A 20,538-nucleotide genomic window follows, 5' to 3' on the forward strand; every position below is an offset into this window, starting at 1 on the left:
AGCGCAGACGTCTCCAATACTAATGTCAGCATCCATGTTTCTGTAGAAGTATTTTTTCAAATAAGGTGCAGGAATGATCAGAAGTTTCTGAAAAAACTGAAAGCTGATTTGATATAATCACACTTTGCACCAATCTGATGGTTGAATAACTTAAATAATAAGCTAAAAACAACAAATATATTTGCTGTTGAGGTCATATGTTTCCTTATTCAAAAACTTACCAGCAAAAAGGGTTTTTGAATTGAAAATGATGCTTGTTTTGTTGATATAATTTCAGTTAAAATTTGTTTTATTGCAATCAATTAATTACAGACTCTACTTGGAAGCACATTGTGGCAATACTTAAGCTATTAACTGCAGTTAATGAAATAATTTATATTGCATGGATAACAACTATTCAAATTTTTTTTAGTTTGTTTAATGTGAGCACACTGCAAAAACACAAAATCTTACCAAGAAGTTTTGGTTTAATTTCTAGTGCAAATATCTTAGTACACTTGAAATAAGACAAAACTAACTTTTAAAATATCTTTTTAGCAGTAAATATATGTGCTTGTTTTATGTCAGTAATTCCTTAATATTGCAAAAAAAAAAAAAAAAAGTACTAGTTCCACTGGCAGATTATTTCACCTGTTTGCCATGTTTTTAGTGGAATAATCTGCTAATGGAACTAGAACTTTTCATCAATATTAAGGAAATATTTACTTAAAACAAGATCCTTTATTTTACTGAAAAGTCACTCAGGAGTTAGTTTTCTCTTATTTCAAGTGTATTAAGATATTTGCACTGGAAATTAGACCAAAACTTCTTGGTAAGATTTTACGTTTTTGGAGTGCACTTAGTGGGTGAGAGACACTTATAATGTATGAAATGAAAATAATTGTAATTTAGAGTGTGTTCATATTTTTTAATATTCAGGGTTTTTTTTTCTTAGATGACTGTGACATTGCCTTGAGGCTCTTTTTTAACAGCTATAAGTTCTTGTTTTGTGTGTTTTTATTACAAAGCTGTGTATATGACATTATTTTTTTAAAGTTTATTTTATAGTGCTTAACACTGCTTCTTAAGAAAGTTTATGGCAGCCCACTTGGCAGTGATGATTGACTTGTTTATGTTAAGATCTGACCATTTTGAGCTGCATATTAGGGAGAAGCTAAGCTTTTCTGAAGTGTAAAACAAGCCTTAATGGACTGGCAACCTGTTCAGATGCAAGCCTATTCCCATAACAGCCTACTTACATAAAAAAGAACATTAAAGTAGCCTATTTGATGTAAAATGTATGTAGTGAAGCATATTGGGCATTATTCAACATTCATCGTGGGTCTAATTAATATTGGCTGTTCCGAAATTTAGTTTTTATTGAAGTTTTTTTAGATTTTTGCCATGAAACTGTCATTTTTGTGTTATTGTTAAGCAGTATGAGTTTGTATCAGTGTAGGAGAATAAATTAAAATTTATTTGTCCATTTTGTTCACAAATAAAATATATACACACCGACCATCATTTTTGTTTGTCTGACCTATGATCTACGAGTTTTAGTTTCATTTTAGGTTCTAACAGAACAGAAGACCCTTACTAGAAGACCTGGAGGATCTGAAGGGCCTGCAAGATAAAATCAAATTTAATCAAGCGATTAGGCTAAGATTATTGATAGCTAGAGATTAAAAACACAACTGTGGAGAGCTTCTGCATGTTTACTGACTTTTGGGTGGTCTTCTAAATATTTATTGTTTAAAATTACATTTTAGTATTTCGGTTTTCAGACAAAAGCAGCACAGCGTGGTCTCTGGCTTGCCGTAGATCAGATGTACCTATTTGAAGGACAAGCCTCTTCTACCAATCACAGCAACCATGCAACATTTGCCAGCCAATGAACGGTGGATGACAGAAGGTGCAGTTGCATTTCCATCAGAACCACCCACTTCCTTGTTGAGCTGAAGCATGACTGTTGGGATGTGAGTCTTTGGCAGTAGTGACAGCTCACTGAGGCTCTGAGTCCACTGGATCACGGCTCCCGTCCTGAGGAGACCCGCTCTCTGTTACCATGGGGGTAAGCGCCTTAATACGCTCTGGGTTCTGACGTATTTTAAGTCTTATTTGACTGAATGCAATTTTTACTGGATAATAAGGCGGTGTGGACGGTGTGTCGCATCGTCACCTGGTTGGCTACCCTTATGATTGATATGTTGTTCAATCACCCAATAAAGGCGTTAGAACCTAACAACCAGTAGGATGCAAGACGTGGTTTCAAGTGTGGCGTTATTGGTAGTTTAGTAGGTTGCTTACGCCCTTATTGGGATAATTGTCCAATCAGAATCCACGTATTTTTTGACGCTGAGCGTCACCGCTGTAAATCCAATGAGCTTCTCGCCTGCTCTCGCGTGATTGGTCCAGAACGAGTTTGTGGGTGGGATCTACTGTTGTTTTGTGATGGAATGGAAAATGGCGGCTGTTTAGAGACGTTCATGCCGATAGGTTTTGCAGTTCTAGTTACACAGAGAAAGTGTTTTTCCTATGGTTAAGCTTGTTCGGATACAGGCATCTGTTGTTAAATAACCCGAGGATATGTTTGGGGTTCTATCGGAGGACATTTTGAACTCAGCAGACCAACACTGGCCCGGCTCGGATTAGAACAAAGCTTCCGTTGATCTTGTATTTAGAAAAACTATATAACTTATAATTCTCGCTAACTTCTAGACTATGATGTAACCGAGTAGGACTACTTTTTTCTTTTTGCATCTTTTTAACCGCTTTGGTATTTCGCTGTAAATCAAAGCGGAATCAGCCAAGCTCTCTGTAAGCTCCGTTAGTTTAATCTTTTTAACGGGTCTTGGATTGCAGCCATTTAGGTCCATACTTTTTAGCGAATTGTTTACTACGAAAGAGCCATGTGGCCCTACGGTGCAGGTTAAAGGTCATCTATGGTGGTTCTTTACTTCTTCAGTGGAGAGAAGCCAGTCGTTCCAACTGAATATGGATGATTCAAAGCCTCGGTTCAGCAAAAGGCTGGTAAGTTTAATAATGCCCGTTTAGGTTCCCCAGGCCGCTATGTAATGAAACAAAGATTGAAACAACTCAATGTAAACTAATGCAATTAGAAAAGGTTAAAGAACCCAACACTATATAAGTTAAACAACTCACAGGGAAATCCCACAGCATGATCACAGGGCAGTAGAAGAGGCCCTCCAGACTTGTTTTGAAGCAACTGATTGGACTACTCTCTGCCAGCCACATGGAGCCACATCAGTGCCATGACTGAGTGAGCGAATGACTATCTAAACTTAAGTGTGGACTGCACCATCCCCACCAGAACAGTGAGATGCTTCCTGAATAACAAACTCTGGGAAGGCAGAGTCTCTTCAGTCAGAAGCTTTTTCAGATTTACTGAGATACAGACCACTACAAGAGATCTTCCCTGCCAACAGCCATCACAATCTTCAATAATAAAAAATTAATGAGTTACAGCAACATTTAATTTCCCTCTGAATTTGAATTTGTTGCTACTTGATAGTTGTCCATTGTTCTTAGGGCTGCAGGAATGGAGAGCTGTGTTTTTTTTTTCCTGGTCTTGGCCCTGGAAGAACTAAGCTAGACTCCATGGATCATATGGCAAATCTTTATTACTCTTACTGTTTTTTAAAGTTGTCGAACAATGTTATTGAACATTGTAAGCTGATGAATTCGGTTCAGAGATTGTGCATCAGTGTCTGACTGCATTTAAGATCCATAAATATTAGCTCACTAGAACAATGATCAGTTGTTCCATTATTTTGTGGTGTACAAAAAAAATTCAGTTTTATGAAGTATTAGTAAAACTCTAATCATTTGAGCTCTGTCTTGGAATTTGGGTTGACTGTTTAACACCATCAAGTTTTTTTGGTTTGTTATTTGTCTCCTTCCATACTTCTTAATTTGATATATCCACAACAGCGAGCCGGTACTCGAAGGCGTTACCATGACGATGGGATCTCAGATGAGGAGATTGATGGGAGAAGGATGTTCGACTTGGAGGAAAAAGTCAGAAGCGAAAAGTTCAGTTCTGATCGAATCGTCCGCATGGAAGGAAAAGGTAATTAGTTGTGTTTAACTATTGTTTGGCGCTTTTAGCCAGACAATAGGAGACAGAAGCTTTCCTTAACAGTTTTTTTATATATGTGCGCTTCAGTCCATTTTTGTATTTTTTCAATATTTCACAGATTTTACATACGAGTTTGTCCAGAAAGGTGGCCTAAGAGACCCGATCCTGTTTGAGAAGCCTGAAGGCCTGGGAATCAAGTAAGAACATTTCTGTTTACTGATTACTCATGACCTGTTAGCTTGGTCATGTGTTAGTTGCTGTTAGCAGCTCTTTGGTGCTAAGCTAACATGTCTTGTTAGCTTGGTGGCTAATATGACCTGATATTTAAACTAAACCTCAGCCATTGTATCACTTTGACTTTTGTGTGGTTCTGCAGGATGCCAGAACCCGATTTCAGTGTCAACGATGTCAAAACGTTTGTTGGTAAGATTTTAATTATCATCTTTGTTATTGTTTTTATTATTGGATGTTACAGCTTCATCTGGATAAAGCTACATGTCTTTAATTGAATGTTCTGCACAGAGAATAACTTCAATTTCCACAATAGTGAGAAAATATGGAAATTTATCTTTGTTCTTCATACATATGCAAAGTATTTATTTGTTATTCATGCATATGTTCTTCTATTCATCTGATATTCCATTCTTTATCCATACATCCTCATTTATTTATCTTCTCATCCATTTTTCCTTTTGTCCATTTGTCTCTCATTCTTTTGTACTTTTGTTGTTTTGCCTTCTCATCATTTCATCCTCTCCTCAAACTCTTTTCTTACGGACGGTTTCCAGCTTTCTTCTCTGATTTGATCATGTGACCAACCACCTCCTGTCTTCTTCGTCCCCTCAGGTAGCAGACGCATGATAGACGTAATGGATGTGAGCACCCAGAAGGGGACGGAGATGTCCATGGCCCAGTGGACGCGTTACTATGAGACTCTGGCGTCCCAGAGAGAGAAGCTCTATAATGTTATAAGTCTTGAGTTCAGCCACACCAAGCTGGAGAATTTGGTTAAAAGACCAACCACAGTATGTTCCCTCTCTCCGTAAATATACTGACATCAGTAACGTTTTAACTTTCAATACATTTTTATTTTATTTTTCTCTGTCTTGTACACATAGGTGGAGCTCATAGACTGGGTGGACAACATGTGGCCTCGTCATTTAAAGGAGAGGCAGAGGGACTCAACCAACTCCATCAATGACATGCAGTATCCAAAAGTCCAGAAGTAAGTTCCTAGTTTCAAGTGTTCATATGTGAGTTTTGTCTTATTTCATGTGTACAAACCAAGGGTGTTATAGTTAACTAAAACTAAAGAAATAACAAAAAATTTTGAAAAAACATTTTTGGTAATTAATGGGAAAAAACTGTAACTAATTAGAACTATGGTGTATAAAAGTAAAACACACTGAAATCATAGATGGAACAAAGTTTGTTTTCGTGGAACTGATGTGAAATTTACTTTTTATTTATTTTCACCACACAAGCAGTTTACATCAGCTGTCGGCAAAGTACGGCACTCCATACTCCACCAGGTGGCGCTAGTCTGTGAAATGCAAAGCAGCAAAATTTGAGAGAAATGCCAGTCAGTTTGGTGTTCAACAATAATAATTTTTTTCAAAACAGTGTCTTCTATTGAGTATTCAATAGAAAATCAATATACAATACTTGATTCTGCACATAAAAGTGAACCAAAGTCTGGAAAAACTAAAACTACTGCTAGAACAAATAAACTAGACAATATTTAGCTAATAAAAACTAGAAAACAGTCACAACAGGATAAAACTGAACAATAATGAAACATCCAAAACTATCTCATATAACCCTGGTACTAAGTTGCAAGTGACTATTCGGCAAGATATGGGAACTTGTTTTAAGTCATTAATTCCTTAATATTGATGAAAGTGTACTACAATATTTGCACTAGAAACTAGACAAAAGTACTTGGTAATATTTTTATTTTTTATTTTTTTTTTTTGCCGTGTTAGCTCATCTGAACTCAACCAAGCTGTTTATTCCTCAGATATTGCCTGATGAGTGTTCAGGGTTGCTACACAGACTTTCACATCGACTTTGGCGGGACGTCAGTCTGGTACCACATTCTCAAAGGGAGAAAGGTAGAAGACAAATGTTTTTATTTGGGTTTATAGTGAGAAATGGTGCAGTTTATTGTTCGTACTGATAATAATAAATGCGTTTGTGCTTCAGGTTTTCTGGCTGATCCCTCCGACGGATCCAAACCTGGAGCTGTATGAGAACTGGGTTCTGTCTGGGAAGCAGGGGGACATTTTCCTGGGAGATCGAGTGTCTGACTGTCAGAGGATCGAACTGAAGCCGGGCTGCACGTTCATCATACCCTCAGGTACGTTCAGAGTACGTCTGACGCAGCGGCTCAGAAAGCAGTTCTGATGTTCGGCTTGAATCCTCAGGCTGGATTCATGCGGTTTACACTCCTGTGGATTCGATGGTGTTTGGAGGAAACTTCCTGCACAGCTTCAACATCCCCATGCAGCTAAACATCTGCAACATTGAGGACAGAACCCGGGTAGGTTTTGACACAACTCTATGAAATGTAAACAACAAGCACTTTGGGTCACGGGTGTCCAAAGTGCTGCCAGTTTTATTTTATTTTATTTATTCATTTCTCTTTTGAGGAACCCAACTTCAGTTGAAGAATAATAGGGAATGCAGGTGGTTGATGCTGATTAGAGCTGGGGGATAAATTGATTATATCGATTAATCAAATTTTTTCTTTTTGATGGTTTAATTTTAGCAAAATGTGGATTTTTTTTTCCACCCACGTGTGTTTCCGTAGCTCAGAATGTTTTACACCTTCTAATTAACTTGAGTTTAAATTCAAGTTAATTCACAGAAGAGATGATTGAAATAAATGCCAGTTTTTGAAATATATTTTCTGTTGTTTATAATTTATTTTAAATAAAATTTGAGAAAAAATGGGATCGAAATCGTATTTGGTGTGAAATAATTGTAGATTTTATTTTTAAGCCATGTCACCCAACTGTCATGCAGATGTAAACTTTTTATTTATAGTCAGGGCAAAATTATTACTGACATAATTTTTTTATAGTAGAAAATTTCAAGTAACACACAAAGTATTTATGTTTTTATTACCAAGCTTTTATAATAACTAAAAGCTGACTTTGCTGCGGCCAAGCCATTTAACAATCAAATAAATCTTGTTTTTCTAACCGAGAATAAATTTGTTCAAAATAATTTGAAAACTACATCCTTTCCTTTTAATACAGAAAATGTATTAAATTATTTTAAGTTTTGAATCTACAAATCCCTTAATAATCTAAAAATTAGACATTTTTCTTGGCCCGAAAGCGTTTTTGACTCAACCGTTTTGCCACATGTGACATAAAGTTTGTACACCACTGTTCTTGGTGTCGGCTGCAGGTTCCTGTGAAGTTTCGCTGCCCGTTCTTTTATGAGATGTGCTGGTACGTGTTGGAGCGCTACGTCTTCAGTCTGACGAAGACGTCCTACTTCACCGCCGAGTTTCAGAAATACTCACTGGGTACAGGTAAGAAACAAATGCATGATGAATACAGTTTCTGCAGATTGACTCTGGTTGTCTGCTGACCTTCAGTCAATATTCTGGAAGCTCGTTCTGCTGCCTATAATGTTTCTTTACATCAAGTGGAAAATGTCGCAAATTGAAATTACGAAAATGAATTTGCTTAATGGAAACAGCAATTTCAATAAAAAGTTTTTACGCTAGAATGAGGTGGTTTTCTTCAGCCATATCAAAACACCTTTTTTCACATTGCATGAGTCATGTGATCAACAGCCGGATGTTACTACTGGCAGAAACACAGAAGAAGACAACAGGAAGTAGCAGGAGGACAATACCGTATTTTCCGTACTATAAGGGACACTTAAAAGCCTTTAATTTTATCAGAAAATCGAAGCAATTTTGTGTGGTACGCGGCGCTCATGGTGCTGTCAAAATGTTTAGTTATGCCTACCATAACTAAACATGCCTACCATAGTAAGGCGTGTTGCGGAGTAATGCGTACTGTGATACCTACTGACTTTTCTGACTGTTTTGCTTTCACTTTATATATAAAAAAATTGAAAATAGACCACTCATTAACAGTGCACCTTAAAGGTAGTAAAATACGGCAGCTGTTTTTGGGGCTTTTTTGGACAATGTGCTGTCTCATAGCATCGTCGTGCACTTCATGAAAGTTGTTTCAGTTGAACGTGTTGAATCAATAGCTCTTCTGTAAAATGGTCGACTACAATTTCCCTAAAATGCCGCTTACGTAGCCAAACCCAAGTATAATGGTTTGTTGCGCTAACGCCTGAATAAAGCGCGACGTCTCCTCTGATTGGCTCAGATGTTGAACGCTAGCGCCACGGCTGAAATATGAAAAATCTGTTGCTGCCGTTATTTTAATAATTTGTAGAGCGAACAGGCTTACTGATGTATGATTTTAATTGAATTTCTTATTTAATGGAAACACAGCAACCGCAAAATTGTGTTTTGTCGACATAATCAGAATATAGACAAATATTTGCGCACATTTTAATGGAAACACAGCCACTTTTTCAGCCCTTATGCACTGACTGAAGCAATCTCTGCCTGATTCTGTCGTTTACATTCCCATCATCAGATCTGCATGTGTACCACAATATATTAAACTTTAGCTATTCCTTCTCCATGCCCAACTTGTTGCTTTGCTGTTTTTCCTGACATGCTGGAATTTCTCTGATTAAAATCTGTTATCTGATTCAGAAGAGGATTATGATAAGAACGAAGAGTCAGAAAAGCCTCCATCCAAAGTCCATTTGACGCCGCTGGAGCTGGAGGGGCTCTGGAGTTTGATCAGCAAACTGGAGGCGCTGCCGTCGAGCAAAAAGAGCGTCCCGGCCGGGATCCAGAACGCTTCAACACTCATGACGCACATCAAGGTACTTTACAGCACTTTGTCTTTACTGGTTGATACTTTTAATGTTCATTTTTTTTTTTGTTTTTAGCCTTTTAACAACTTTTTTTCCTCTTTCAGGCTTTACTGAAGGAACATGCTAATGACAACCCTAAGCTGTCCTACACTGGAAAACCGATTGTGAAGTGGCCACCCAGGGTAAACATTCATCTGAATCTGATCCAAACGTCCTTCTGGACCAAAACAGTTTCATAACTATTTACACTCTCATATTTTCTTTTGTGTCCTTTCATTTTTCCCATCACATTATCCTAAGCAGTCATTTCATTTAGAAACACCTTAGGCTTAACGTAACTTGCCTGTTTTATCTGATCCAGTTTTCTCTTCCTGATTATTGATATCGGCTGATATGAAATGCTTTGATTGCGATGCGTTTGTAAAAAAATGTCTGTATTAATGCCTTCAGCGTGCAGACGGACAAATCTGGCAGCTACCCTTTATAAAATGATTAAATTACTTTAAGTGGAATATACTACAACTAACAATAATAATGTTACATTTTCTTGGCTTTTCTGCGTCGTCCTCAGCCTTCGTGGTATCAGCCGCCTCCTCCGCCTCCACCGCCACCGGCTCCTCGTCCTAAACCGCCCTCAGCGACCTCCATGCAGCGACCGCAGAAACCCTCCTCCTCCATGTCCTCCCTGAGGCGCCGCAGAGTCAGGTAGCAAACATAAAATTTACTTTTAGGTTGGGCACAGCCAGAATTACTAAAGGGATGGGAGGAAGGACTGTAATTTATGATTTAGTAAACGATTATTCTGATGGTTAATCTGATAAACACAGTGTAGGGGTAATCTGGTGATTCTTCTTTGGATTAACCCAACTAATGATTACATAGCAAGAGGTGTTTTTTTTTTTTTTAACTGAATTTAACCAGGTGAAACTAAAAATGCTCCACCCAGAACTCCTCAAGTTTTGGGTGGAGCACATTTACAAATAAAGGTTTTAATTTTATCTTAAATGCTAAATGTTTATATTTTTGCACAGTTTTGGTTTTAAAACTGATCTGAGTGTGTTGTTCTTTCCGGAAATGGCCTTTTCTTAAGTTTGTTTACTCCAGTTAACAATTAATCAATTTCTAAATTATTTAATTATCATTTCAATAATCGATTAATCACGATTAATCATCTCAGGCCTAATTGGAAGTCAGTACAGAGTCCTAATTTGGTTAAAAATATGAACTGAAGCGTCTGAGGAAGGACTCCAGTGCGAACCTCTGATCATTCCTCTGATTCTGCGTTCAGGCTCCACTTCTTCATGAAGAGAATCCATTTTAACTTTCTTCCGTTTGTCTGCAGATGTAAGCGCTGTGAGGCGTGTATAAGGGCGGAGTGTGGAGACTGTAACTTCTGCAGAGACATGAAGAAGTTCGGAGGACCTGGGAAACTCAAGCAGACCTGTGTGCTGCGGCAGTGCCTCTCCGTAAGAAAGTTCAATGTTTGTTGTGTGAAAAGTAGAAATGCGTCTCTTTGCTCAATGAAAATGTACTTTACTGTTTGCATGAATGTTGCTTAATAAGAAAGGTGAAAAAATGAATAAAATGTCAAATACATTTTTATAAATATTGCAAAATATCATCTAAAAGTACCAATAATGGGATAAAAGTAATTAATATATACATTTTATTCAATAAATAATGTGTATCTGCACCACATAAACCTGCACTGCTGTGCCCCTGATTATTGTTTTAAACATTCCAGACCCGTAGGGGGCAGTGTGGTGCAAAGCTCAGACCGCCTCAGCCAATCAGATTGCTTCAAAACAGCCACAACTTCCTGTTAGGAGTTACACACTGCACCAGGAGGTTAATTTATATGGACAGATATAGGTATTAAACAACCTTTAATTAATGTATTTGAATGTAAAGTTAACAAAACACGACAACGTCGACTAGGAATCGCGTTGCTGCATTATTTGTCGCAGATTAAATCTGTTTGCTCATGTAGACACATATACAAATATGGAGTTTTCTCAAATAATTTCTCCATTTTGGTTGGAGACTTCATAAATGACAGTTTTGAGTTTGAGTAAACGTATAAAATGTATGCTAACACTTTATTTGAATGGGTGTGCATGAGACTGACACGACACTGTGATAAACATGAACGAGTCTTCATGAGTGTTTCTGTAAAAGTCCGTAAATAATGACACTTTTAATGGACTTTTAATCCAACTTTTAGTGCAACTTTGCATCAAAAGTGTCATTATTTATTGAATGACACTTTGTGACAACAGTCGTAAACATTCATGAAAACCCCTTCATGTTTATAACAGGTCAGTCTTATGCAGACCCATCCAAATAAACTGTTACCAAATGGATTCGTTTTTCCCAGATATTATGGCAAAGGTATTATTAACAGGGTTTGTTGTCGTGAGTGAACTGATTTTTATTTTTTTTTGTAACTTTGCTGCCTCGTCCAGCCGGGCCTCCCGCTGTCTGCAGTGTGTGAAATCTGCAAGGAGCCGAACCAGGAGGAAACTGGAGACGCTTCCCTCACGCTGATGGAGTGCTCCAGCTGCACTCAGATTGTCCATCCTGCCTGCCTCACGGTAAGCTGGGAACATTTGGTTTTGTTCGTACTGGTTCCTTAAAATCCCTGAAAACCATTTAATTTCAACTAGGTGTTTTCAAGGTTTGGAAAGTGCTTGATTTCTGTGTAAAATCCTTAAAAGTGCTTGATATTCAAGCTGCAGTAGCCATCCAAGAGTAAAAACGTATTTGGTAAAAAGTCGGCTCAAGTACTGAGTAACTGATCAAATTATCAACCATTTAATGTTTACAAATTTCATCATTAGATGGAGCAAAATATAATACTTGAAAAGTTTGATATTTAAAGGATGAAAAATAATTAATAAATAATAAAAATAAATAAAAAATAAATAATTCATACAAGTAACAAAAAATAACTACATTTTTTTCTAAATCAGTTTCTTTCAATAAAAAAAACTAACAGAAACTGCAGGTGTGTGTCTGGTGAATTTTTGGTTAAAACATGTTTGTTTTTTATTCAGTGGGTAGAAAATCCAGAAATTTTACTCAAGTAAGAGCAGAAATACTTCATAATAAAATTACTCAAGTAAAAGTAAAAAGTACAGAGTAGTAAAAATACTACTAAGAGTAAATGTTTTCCAAAGGTTTCTCAGGTAAATGTAGTTTCTACCCAGCTCTGGTGCTGAGTTTCTGTTCAAACGTCCTGTTAGGTTCAGGGCGACGGCGTCGTGAATAAAGACCTGCCCAGCTGCTGGGAGTGTCCAAAGTGCGTCCAGGGCATCACCGATCGAGAGGTAATCAATATCCTAATCTGTCTTTAGCTTCATGTCACTTTGTTCGGTTTAGTTGCTCTGTTTCAGAGTCTTAAATTTATCCTGTGATGATTCACCTGTTCACAGTGTAAAGGTGACAGAGGCGATTCAATGGTGAGTCAGAAGTTACTTTATCTTTTACATTTTATCCAAATGTAAAAGATATGTAAATGCATTTATATTCCTTGAACCTTTTTCATATTTTTCCACTTTATTAGGATTTTAAGAGATAGACTTCTAATGTAACTGGGATCAGTTGGAATGTGTGTCTAATTTAAGTTTTTGTAAAGTGCCTTTTGTGAAATTATTTGTTGTGAATTGGTGCTTTATAAATAAACTGAATTCACTCCAAAAACACAAAAAATTACCAAGTATTTTTGGTCTAGTTTCCAGTGCAAATTTTGTAGCACATGAAATAAGACAAATTTAACTTTCAACATTGCTTTAAGGAAATAATTCCAGATAATTTAACTTTAATATGAGAAAATGTCTTGTTATAAGTGAAATAATCTCTCTGTAGAACTAGTACTTTTTTTCATCAGTATTAAGGAATAAATTGACTTAAAATAAGGTTTGTCTTATTTCAGGTGTACTAAGATAATTCCACTAGAAATTAGACAAAAAATACCTGGTAAGTTTTTTTTTTTTTTTTTTTGGAGTCTTGAATTGAAAAGCAGACTGTTGCATTGAATTTCATCTAGGTGTGTCAGAGTAAAGGAGTTTAATAAAAATAAGTTAAACAACATTCACTACTCTGTGTCGGTGTTTCATGAAAAAGCTCGTAGTTTTTAGGATCATTGTGATCAAACTTAGTTTCTGCTCTCTTTTTGTTTCTAATCTTCTTCCTCTTTTCCTCCAATGTGCAGAAGAGGAAATCTTCATCGCTGCTTGATGCTCGGATTGCTAAAATTTACAGACGGCAGCTCCACAGCCAGGAGGGCGACGACTCGGGGAGTGATGACGATGATCACGGTTTGTGTGTTTTAAATGTCTGCTGGAAGCTGAAGTGGGCAATATGGACTCAACGTTTTATCACAAAATTTTATGGTACTAAAAATATAAAAATATGATCCATATATTGTTACTTTTTTTTAGATGTTGCCTGTTGCAATTAATGGAGTAGTCTGACAAAAAGTTTTATAATTTCCATTCTGTTAATATATTTTGAAGGCCAATTTTGTTTACAGAAACATCATAATCCCCCAGAATTGAGACTTTTTTTCCGACTCTCCCATTCTAATCTATTATAGATTATAAATTCTACTACTTTTACCTGTGGCAATTAATTAATTAATCGGTCAGAAGATTTAAATAAGCTGAGCAATTTCCATTATGATAAATATATTTTGAAGGCCAATTTTGTTTACAGAAACATCATATTCTCTGTTGATGTTCTGAGATTAAAGAATTTTGACTTTTTTAATTTTAAGGAAAAAAAGTCAGAATTCCAGGAAAAAAAGAAGAAAAAAAAAACAGAATTCTGAAGAAAAAAGTTTGAATTTATACCTTTTTAAATTTTTTTTCCAGTGGCTGTAATCGTCTTCCGTGTAAATACCCACTCTTACCGGAAGAACCTTTTTATTGCCTGTTAGCAGCTTTTTAGTCACTGTTTTCTAAAAACATAAAATATGCCAGAAGCAGTTTTATTGACCTCGCCTGTCCTCGTATCGTGTCTCTAGTGTCTCACAGAAGAAGAATGGGCCACTCGTCCAGAAAGTCTTTTGGCGCCAGCAGGAGGGGTCTGTCGCGGGGCGGCTTGTCCCACAAGGGGAACCGAGGCGGGTTTGTGTCGGGCTCCATGTCGGTCCTCAGGCTGAAGCGAGGGATGGGAATGAAGGAGGTCGGGCGCAGAGGGCGGGTCCGGCTCCGCGGAGGATCCAGGATGCAACGCAGGGGAGACGACTCCGAAGAGTCAGACGATGACGAAGACGACGACGAGGACGACGACGATGACGACGATTACGACGATGACGAGTGCGACAGCGAGGAAGAGAAGGAATATCTGCGCCACAAACACCGGAGACGCAGGAGGGACTACGACGAAGACGATGACAGCGAGGGGCAGGAGTTCGACCCCGAGGAAGAGGAGGTGGACACGGCAGAGGACGACGAGATGAAAAGGGAGGATGATGAGGAGGACGGACGCTGGGATTCGGACCCAGAACCGCCGGTGCTGCTGGTGTCCGATCTGAACGACGACCTGCTTAGTGGATCCTACCTGACGGTCACGCTGCAGCAGCCGCACAAGGCCAAGACGCAGTCAGGTAAACGGAAGGACTCGAGTGTTTAATGATGGGACTCAGTGAAAATGGCAACTTAGGGTTCTGAAATTAATCAAGATTAATTTAATTTTAAGCAAAACATACATCAGCAATATAAAGATTTTCAATTAAAAAATTTTTTTGCTGCTAAATTATTGAATAAGTGGACATTTTATTTTACCTACTTTTATTAAAGCTGCAATACGTAACTTTTATAAAAAATGTTTTTTACATATTTGTTAAAACTGTCACTATGTCATGACAGAATGTTATGAGACAAATAATCGGTGAAAAAAAATCAACCAATCAGAACCCGGATGCGGATTTAACGCTGTCAATCATGCCCATCTACGTTCTGCTCACACCCCTTCTCATGCCGTCCTTCCTCTCTGCTACGCTACACCTAGTGTAGCCTGTCATGAATGCTAAGGCTAGTTAGCATAGATACCTGCGACAGCAGATAAACGGTTTTCCTGTAATAGTATGTTGTTTCTCTGCCGTTAGCACACTTAGCAGCGCGTTCATGACGTTGATTGACGGTGCCAAGATGCTCCTCCTGGCTCTGAATGGTTGTTTCACGAGCAGTGCATCTATGCAGATGGCAGTAGGACCACAGATGATCTCTCACAAGATTTGTGGATGTTGCTAGTGTGTCGTATTTACAGGTGTACCAGAAACGATCAAAAACAAAGGTTCTGGCTCAGGACTTTTGTATGTTTAAAGTATATTTAAAAAAAAAAGCAATTTAAGATTTGTAATTATGGCGTTAAAGTCTTGGGTCTAGTTGAAGTTCTGGCTCTCGTTGAGTGTTGTGTGACCTGAGCGCTACCTGTCTGCTTGGTTCAGGCTCCATTGTTCCAAAGCTGGAAGCGGCCATGGGGTTAAGGTCAACTGGAGCTGCAGGAAGTCAGCAGGGCTTCATCCAGAGAAAGGCGGCTCATTCCAAACCTTCCAGGGTCCGAGGTTCTGATCCTGCTGACTCTCTAACCCCGAGAGGACCGGGCAGGTAGAGATTTCTCTGTTTTAGTTACAAATACTCCTACTACTTCTATCTGATAACCAGAGGTAGACAGTAACTAGTTACATTTACTTGAGTAACTTTTTGAGAAAATGTACTTTTTGGAGTATTTTTAACTATACTTTGTCTTGAGTAATTTTACTATGTGGTATGTAAGTTTTATAAACTTTATATTGATTTGTAATTTTATTTTTCTTCTGCCTGCTTTTAATATTTTGTAATCATGTTACATAAAGGCTCACAATGACAATTTAATTTTATTTATTTATTTTTTCGTCCTCTCTCAGGCCTCGGATACGAGGAATCCAGGGAGACAAAAGCAGCAGAAATTACTCAGCGTCTTCCTCAGAGGAAGATCAGGCTGCTGCTTCTGCCGCTTCCCTACCGTCATCCCTACTGTCCCTGCCATCCTTTAAGGATGCAGGAAGTGATCGGGGAGGGGAGAAGGAGGTCTGGGTGTCCGTCTTCAGCTACTTGAACAGAGCCGATCTGCTGGCGTGCATGACTGTCTGTAAAGCCTGGTACAAGTGGTATGTCTACAGATTCAGCTTTATTAAAAATCAACTAAATTAAAACACTTACGATTAATTGACAATTAACGGTTTGTTAGATTAAAATTAGTTCCAACCAATTAACTAAAAACGTCCTCTTACCTATTTTCAGTGTTGTAATTTGGCCGCCATCCAACAGAGGGCGCCGCTGATCATAGTTAATCAGTTGGTAAAAGAATCAAGATGGCGACGGGCGCATCCTTAAACAGAAATGAGAAACGGTCCAAATGGAGTCCGGTGTGAGATGTAAAATGCTCGTTGTGTGGTTCTGTTTACATTTATAAATACTTTAAAAACTTATTAAGTTGTCGCATTAATAGCGCTCATTTAGTCGAGCTGCATGACGAAATAGCGTTAAGTTTTCAACCAAAAGTTAATCCTGTGCCAAGACGGCGAGGACGTAACGACAGAAAACGGAAAGGATTATGAAGTACGCGATCGAAAAATACATGATTCCAATAAGGACGGCTGAAAACAATCGATAAACTTACGTTTAATTGTCCACTAATGGTTTGCTGTTGGTGATTTTTCAGGGTGTCTCAGTTTATAAATATGTTTAAGTGTGGCGGATACAACGTCTTCCAACCAAAACCAAAAATGAAATGACGGACAACCGTTGGTGTCTTCACATTTCACCGTCTCCCCTTCACAATAAAAGCATACATTCGGATGTGAAATATATACATTGTATCCACCACATAAGTTTAATAAGGTGAAAAAACTAAAATTTTCTGTTGGTTCAGTCAATATTTAATACAGCTGACGATTTTTTTAAAAAAAGTTCCTTTTAAAAATGTACAAGAGTAAAATCATATTTCTAGAATAAAGTCGTATGAAAATAAAGTTGAAATAATGGGAATTAAATCACAGCCTTACTTGAATAGTCATAATACAAGAATAAAGTTGTAGTAATATGAGAATAAAGTCATAGTATTACAAAGTCATTGTAGTAGTATGAAAAAAGCCATATTACAATAATAAAGTCATAATATTGTGACTGCATTCTCTTAATACTTTATTCTTCTAATATTTTCATTTTATTCTTGAAATTTTATAACTATTTTTGAAATTTTCTTGGCATTTTTTTAAATGCAGCATATTATGAAAAAATAACCCTTCGTGTTATGGAACCCTTCACATTAGGGTCAGTCAATGGATAAGATCAGTCAACTTTATATTCATTCATTAATCGATAACTTTCATGCTTGCGGTGCTGTTGTGTGTAGGAGCTGTGACAAACGCCTGTGGAGTCACATCGATGTGAGTCGCTGCAGCCCGCTCAGTAACCAGGCGCTGGCAGGCATCATTAAACGCCACCCGACCTCTCTGGACTTATCCTGGACGCCGCTGGCCATGAAGCAACTCAACTGCCTTCTCACCAGACTCCCAGGTACAAACCGCCACAAACGCACACCTCCCTGTCCGTACACGCCTCACCTCCCTCCGACTCCTGGTGTTTCTCTGCAGGTTTGAGGGAACTGAGGCTGACTGGTCTGCCCTGGTCGTGTCTGTCCGCTCTGGTCTCTCCCACTCTGCCCCAGTTGCAGCTGCTGGATCTGCGCTGGTGTGAAGGCATTAAAGAAGCCCAGATTAAAGAGATCATCACCCCACCTGGTCAGTAGAAGTGGAAGAGCCAAGTGACGTGAAATCCTTGCTGCTCTGCAAAAACACAAAATCTTACCAAGTATTTTTGTTCTAGTTTCTCATGCAAATATCTTAGTACACCTGAAATAAGAGAAAACTAACTTAAAAGTAACTTTTCAGCAAGATGCAGGAGCTTAGTTTAAGTCAATAACTCCTTAATATTTGTGAAAAAGTTCTAGTTCCATTGGCAGATTATTTCACTTATGACATGGAAAAAATGTTTTATAAGTGAAATCATCTGCCAATGGAATAAGTACTTTTTTTTAATCAATATTGAGGAATTATTGACTTAACCTTTCAGCAAAATAGAGGAGCTTGGTTTATCTATAAATTAGTTTTGTCTTATTTCAAGTGTACTAAAATATTTGAAGTAGAAACTTGACCAAAAATATTTGGTAATATTTTGTTTTTGCAGTGTGAAAATGTTTGAATTTCAGTTAGATGTTTGCAAACTGCTTCATTTCTGTATGAAGTCCTGGAAAGTGCTTCATGCTCATACTGTTCAGTTTTATAATAATATTCAATCTAATGTCTGATTAAAAGCCTAAATTTGGAAAACGTTCTTTACAACAACAAAAAACAAACTACAAATGATCAATAAGCATCACTCTAAAAGTCACTTGTCGTCTTGATCTGCCTGCGCAGACTTGGAGTCGTCCCGCAGCAGACTGAGGAACATGGTGACGCTGCGCCTGTCCGGTCTGGATGTGAGCGAATCGACTCTGAGGCTGCTGCAGCGCCACATGCCCCAGCTGGAGGCGCTGGACCTGGCTCACTGCAAGAACATAACAGACTCCTGCATCACCCTGCTGGCAGCTGCTGGGACTCACACCCGCAACAACCTCAACGAGATCACGCTCTCTGGTGGGTGTTTAAATGATCACAATCTGAAAACTGTCAGTAATTTAGAATTTTAACTGTCAACGTTAACACATGCACTAATGTTTTCACTAAAACCAGGAAGAGTTTATAAATCACTGAATGGCTTAACTGCATTAAATATTTGCTACTGTTGTATCAACCTCTCAGGTCTTCTGGTTCTGGTCTGTATCCAGAACCAGAATCAAACATGGAGAAGCAGCATTCAGCTTCTATGCACCACAAATCTGGAACTAACGTCCAGAAAACTGCAAAGCCACTGAAACAGTTCCTTTAAATCTAGACTAAAAACTCAGCTGTTTAGAGTTGATTTTGATTCATAATCAATGAAACATTGACCAACACATTTGATGATGGCACTTAAATGTAAAAAGTTTACTGGTTTTCTCTTTTGTTGACTGTTGTGACTTTTATAACTTTGTGTTTTTATGATGTAAAGCACTTTGAACTGTTTCACTGAAATATGCTGATCAAGTAAACTTGACTTAATCTGACAATTTTGTTATTGTTGCGTAATGCAGATTAATTAAAATACTATTTTGACCTATGACCTTTCTCTGGCGGAAGGTTATCAAGTTCCATAGGAAAAGAATGGAGTGAGAAATTTCTAAATGAACGTTTGAAACAAAATTTTAATTCAAAAATACTTTCTTGGTCCTAAAGGGAAATTAAATGTAACCCATATTAATTCAAATTCTTCAGGTATTGTAGATGGTGATGCTGTTGGCAGGAAAGATCTGCCAACAGCAGACAGTGAGTTTGAAGAAGCCTCTGACTTTAAATCTTCCTGAATATAAAAACCTGGAAAACTGAGTTTGGTTTGAGACAATAAAACATTTTTTGAAAATGTACAAATGTTTTTGATATGGGCAGCTGCCCAGGGCGGCATCAGAAAGGGGTAGAGCAGCCAAGAACTAGAAAATAAAATAAAATCTGTCAGTTGTCCCCCGAGCAAGTTTGCTGGTGGAGTAAGTTTCCCTTTGTTGCTGTTGAGAAGTTAGAATACAAAAAAATCAGATAATTTCTTGCAGTTTAATTGGAGTGCAACAGGATAAAATAATATAACTGTTTTTATATTTGTATTTCAAGCTTACAAAGTAAGGCATAGTGATTAATGGTGATTAACTGTTTTAATTGATTTCCAGCAGTAGTTTAACCCTTGCCCGTCTCATCTGCTTCATTTAAATCCTGACTTGTTCGTGTTTGTAAGGTTGCAACCAGCTGACGGACGGCTGCCTGCCCTACCTGAAGCGTTTCTCCTCTCTGACTCTGCTGGACCTCCGAGGCTGTAAGGGCATCAGCAGACGAGCCTGCGACGCTTTCATCTCAGATTTGTCCCACGTCGCCCTCTACTGTATGATGGAGGAGAAGCTCATCCAACGCCTGGACTGACCCCACACCTTTTTAAAAAATATTATCACTAAAAGGAAGTAATGCCTTCATTTAAATTACTGATGGAGGTGGATGGGATTCTGCCATTTTATTACAGCTTGTAATTTAAAACATTAAAAAGAAAGATGGGGAGGAATTTTTTACTTTGTAAACAGAGGATATGTGTTTGTTAATATTGTTTATCTGAGCACTGTGCTAAAATAAAAGTTTAGTAGTTCTGTGCCTGTTACTTCTGTTCTAATGGGAATGGTCAAGTTTTCACCAACAAGGGAGAACCGATTCCTTTTTTTCCCCTTATTGATGAAAATTATTGCTACAGCCAGTTCTGTTAGCTTGTTTATTTTCTCTTAAATTCTCCCACATTTGCATAGAAAATGCATTTTGGTTTGCAATGCAAAGCAGACCAGAGTTTGACGGCATGCAGACCTGCCAGATGCTC

The 20,538-nt window shown here is 37.9% G+C and overlaps 1 protein-coding gene across 3 annotated transcripts; it reads left to right on the forward strand.

Moving 5' to 3' along the window:
- Window positions 1-1,901: 1,901 nt before the first annotated feature.
- On the forward strand, window positions 1,902-20,317 carry kdm2aa (lysine (K)-specific demethylase 2Aa). 3 transcript variants are annotated; one of them, XM_014998893.2, is made up of 25 exons: window positions 1,902-2,050; window positions 3,931-4,069; window positions 4,197-4,275; window positions 4,455-4,501; window positions 4,925-5,103; window positions 5,197-5,303; window positions 6,099-6,192; window positions 6,284-6,437; window positions 6,505-6,620; window positions 7,496-7,622; window positions 8,841-9,016; window positions 9,112-9,189; window positions 9,579-9,712; window positions 10,350-10,473; window positions 11,473-11,601; window positions 12,253-12,336; window positions 12,442-12,468; window positions 13,221-13,326; window positions 14,034-14,618; window positions 15,462-15,621; window positions 15,921-16,163; window positions 17,411-17,574; window positions 17,652-17,798; window positions 18,474-18,692; window positions 19,918-20,317. In XM_014998893.2, exons 1-25 carry the CDS (start codon window positions 2,045-2,047, stop codon window positions 20,097-20,099), a joined length of 3,606 nt encoding a protein of 1,201 aa, XP_014854379.2. In that variant the 5' UTR covers window positions 1,902-2,044; the 3' UTR covers window positions 20,100-20,317. The 3 variants fall into 3 exon arrangements, with proteins under 3 accessions (XP_014854379.2, XP_014854378.2, XP_014854377.2); XM_014998891.2 differs by lacking the exon at window positions 1,902-2,050 and adding an exon at window positions 2,404-3,009; XM_014998892.2 differs by lacking the exons at window positions 1,902-2,050; window positions 12,442-12,468 and adding an exon at window positions 2,403-3,009.
- Window positions 20,318-20,538: the final 221 nt, after the last annotated feature.

The sequence above is a fragment of the Poecilia mexicana genome, unplaced genomic scaffold (assembly GCF_051168715.1).
Source record: "Poecilia mexicana isolate PSO_F unplaced genomic scaffold, ASM5116871v1 scaffold_1, whole genome shotgun sequence".
Lineage (NCBI taxonomy): Eukaryota > Metazoa > Chordata > Actinopteri > Cyprinodontiformes > Poeciliidae > Poecilia > Poecilia mexicana.

Excerpts from the sequence above, each read along its gene's own strand:
- kdm2aa (XM_014998891.2), top strand. The coding sequence starts at position 2,974 with ATGGATGATTCAAAGCCTCGGTTCAGCAAAAGGCTG. Across the intron at positions 3,010-3,930 it reads CTCGGTTCAGCAAAAGGCTG|CGAGCCGGTACTCGAAGGCG; the intron begins GTAAGTTTAATA and ends TATCCACAACAG. Across the intron at positions 9,190-9,578 it reads TTGTGAAGTGGCCACCCAGG|CCTTCGTGGTATCAGCCGCC; the intron begins GTAAACATTCAT and ends CGTCGTCCTCAG.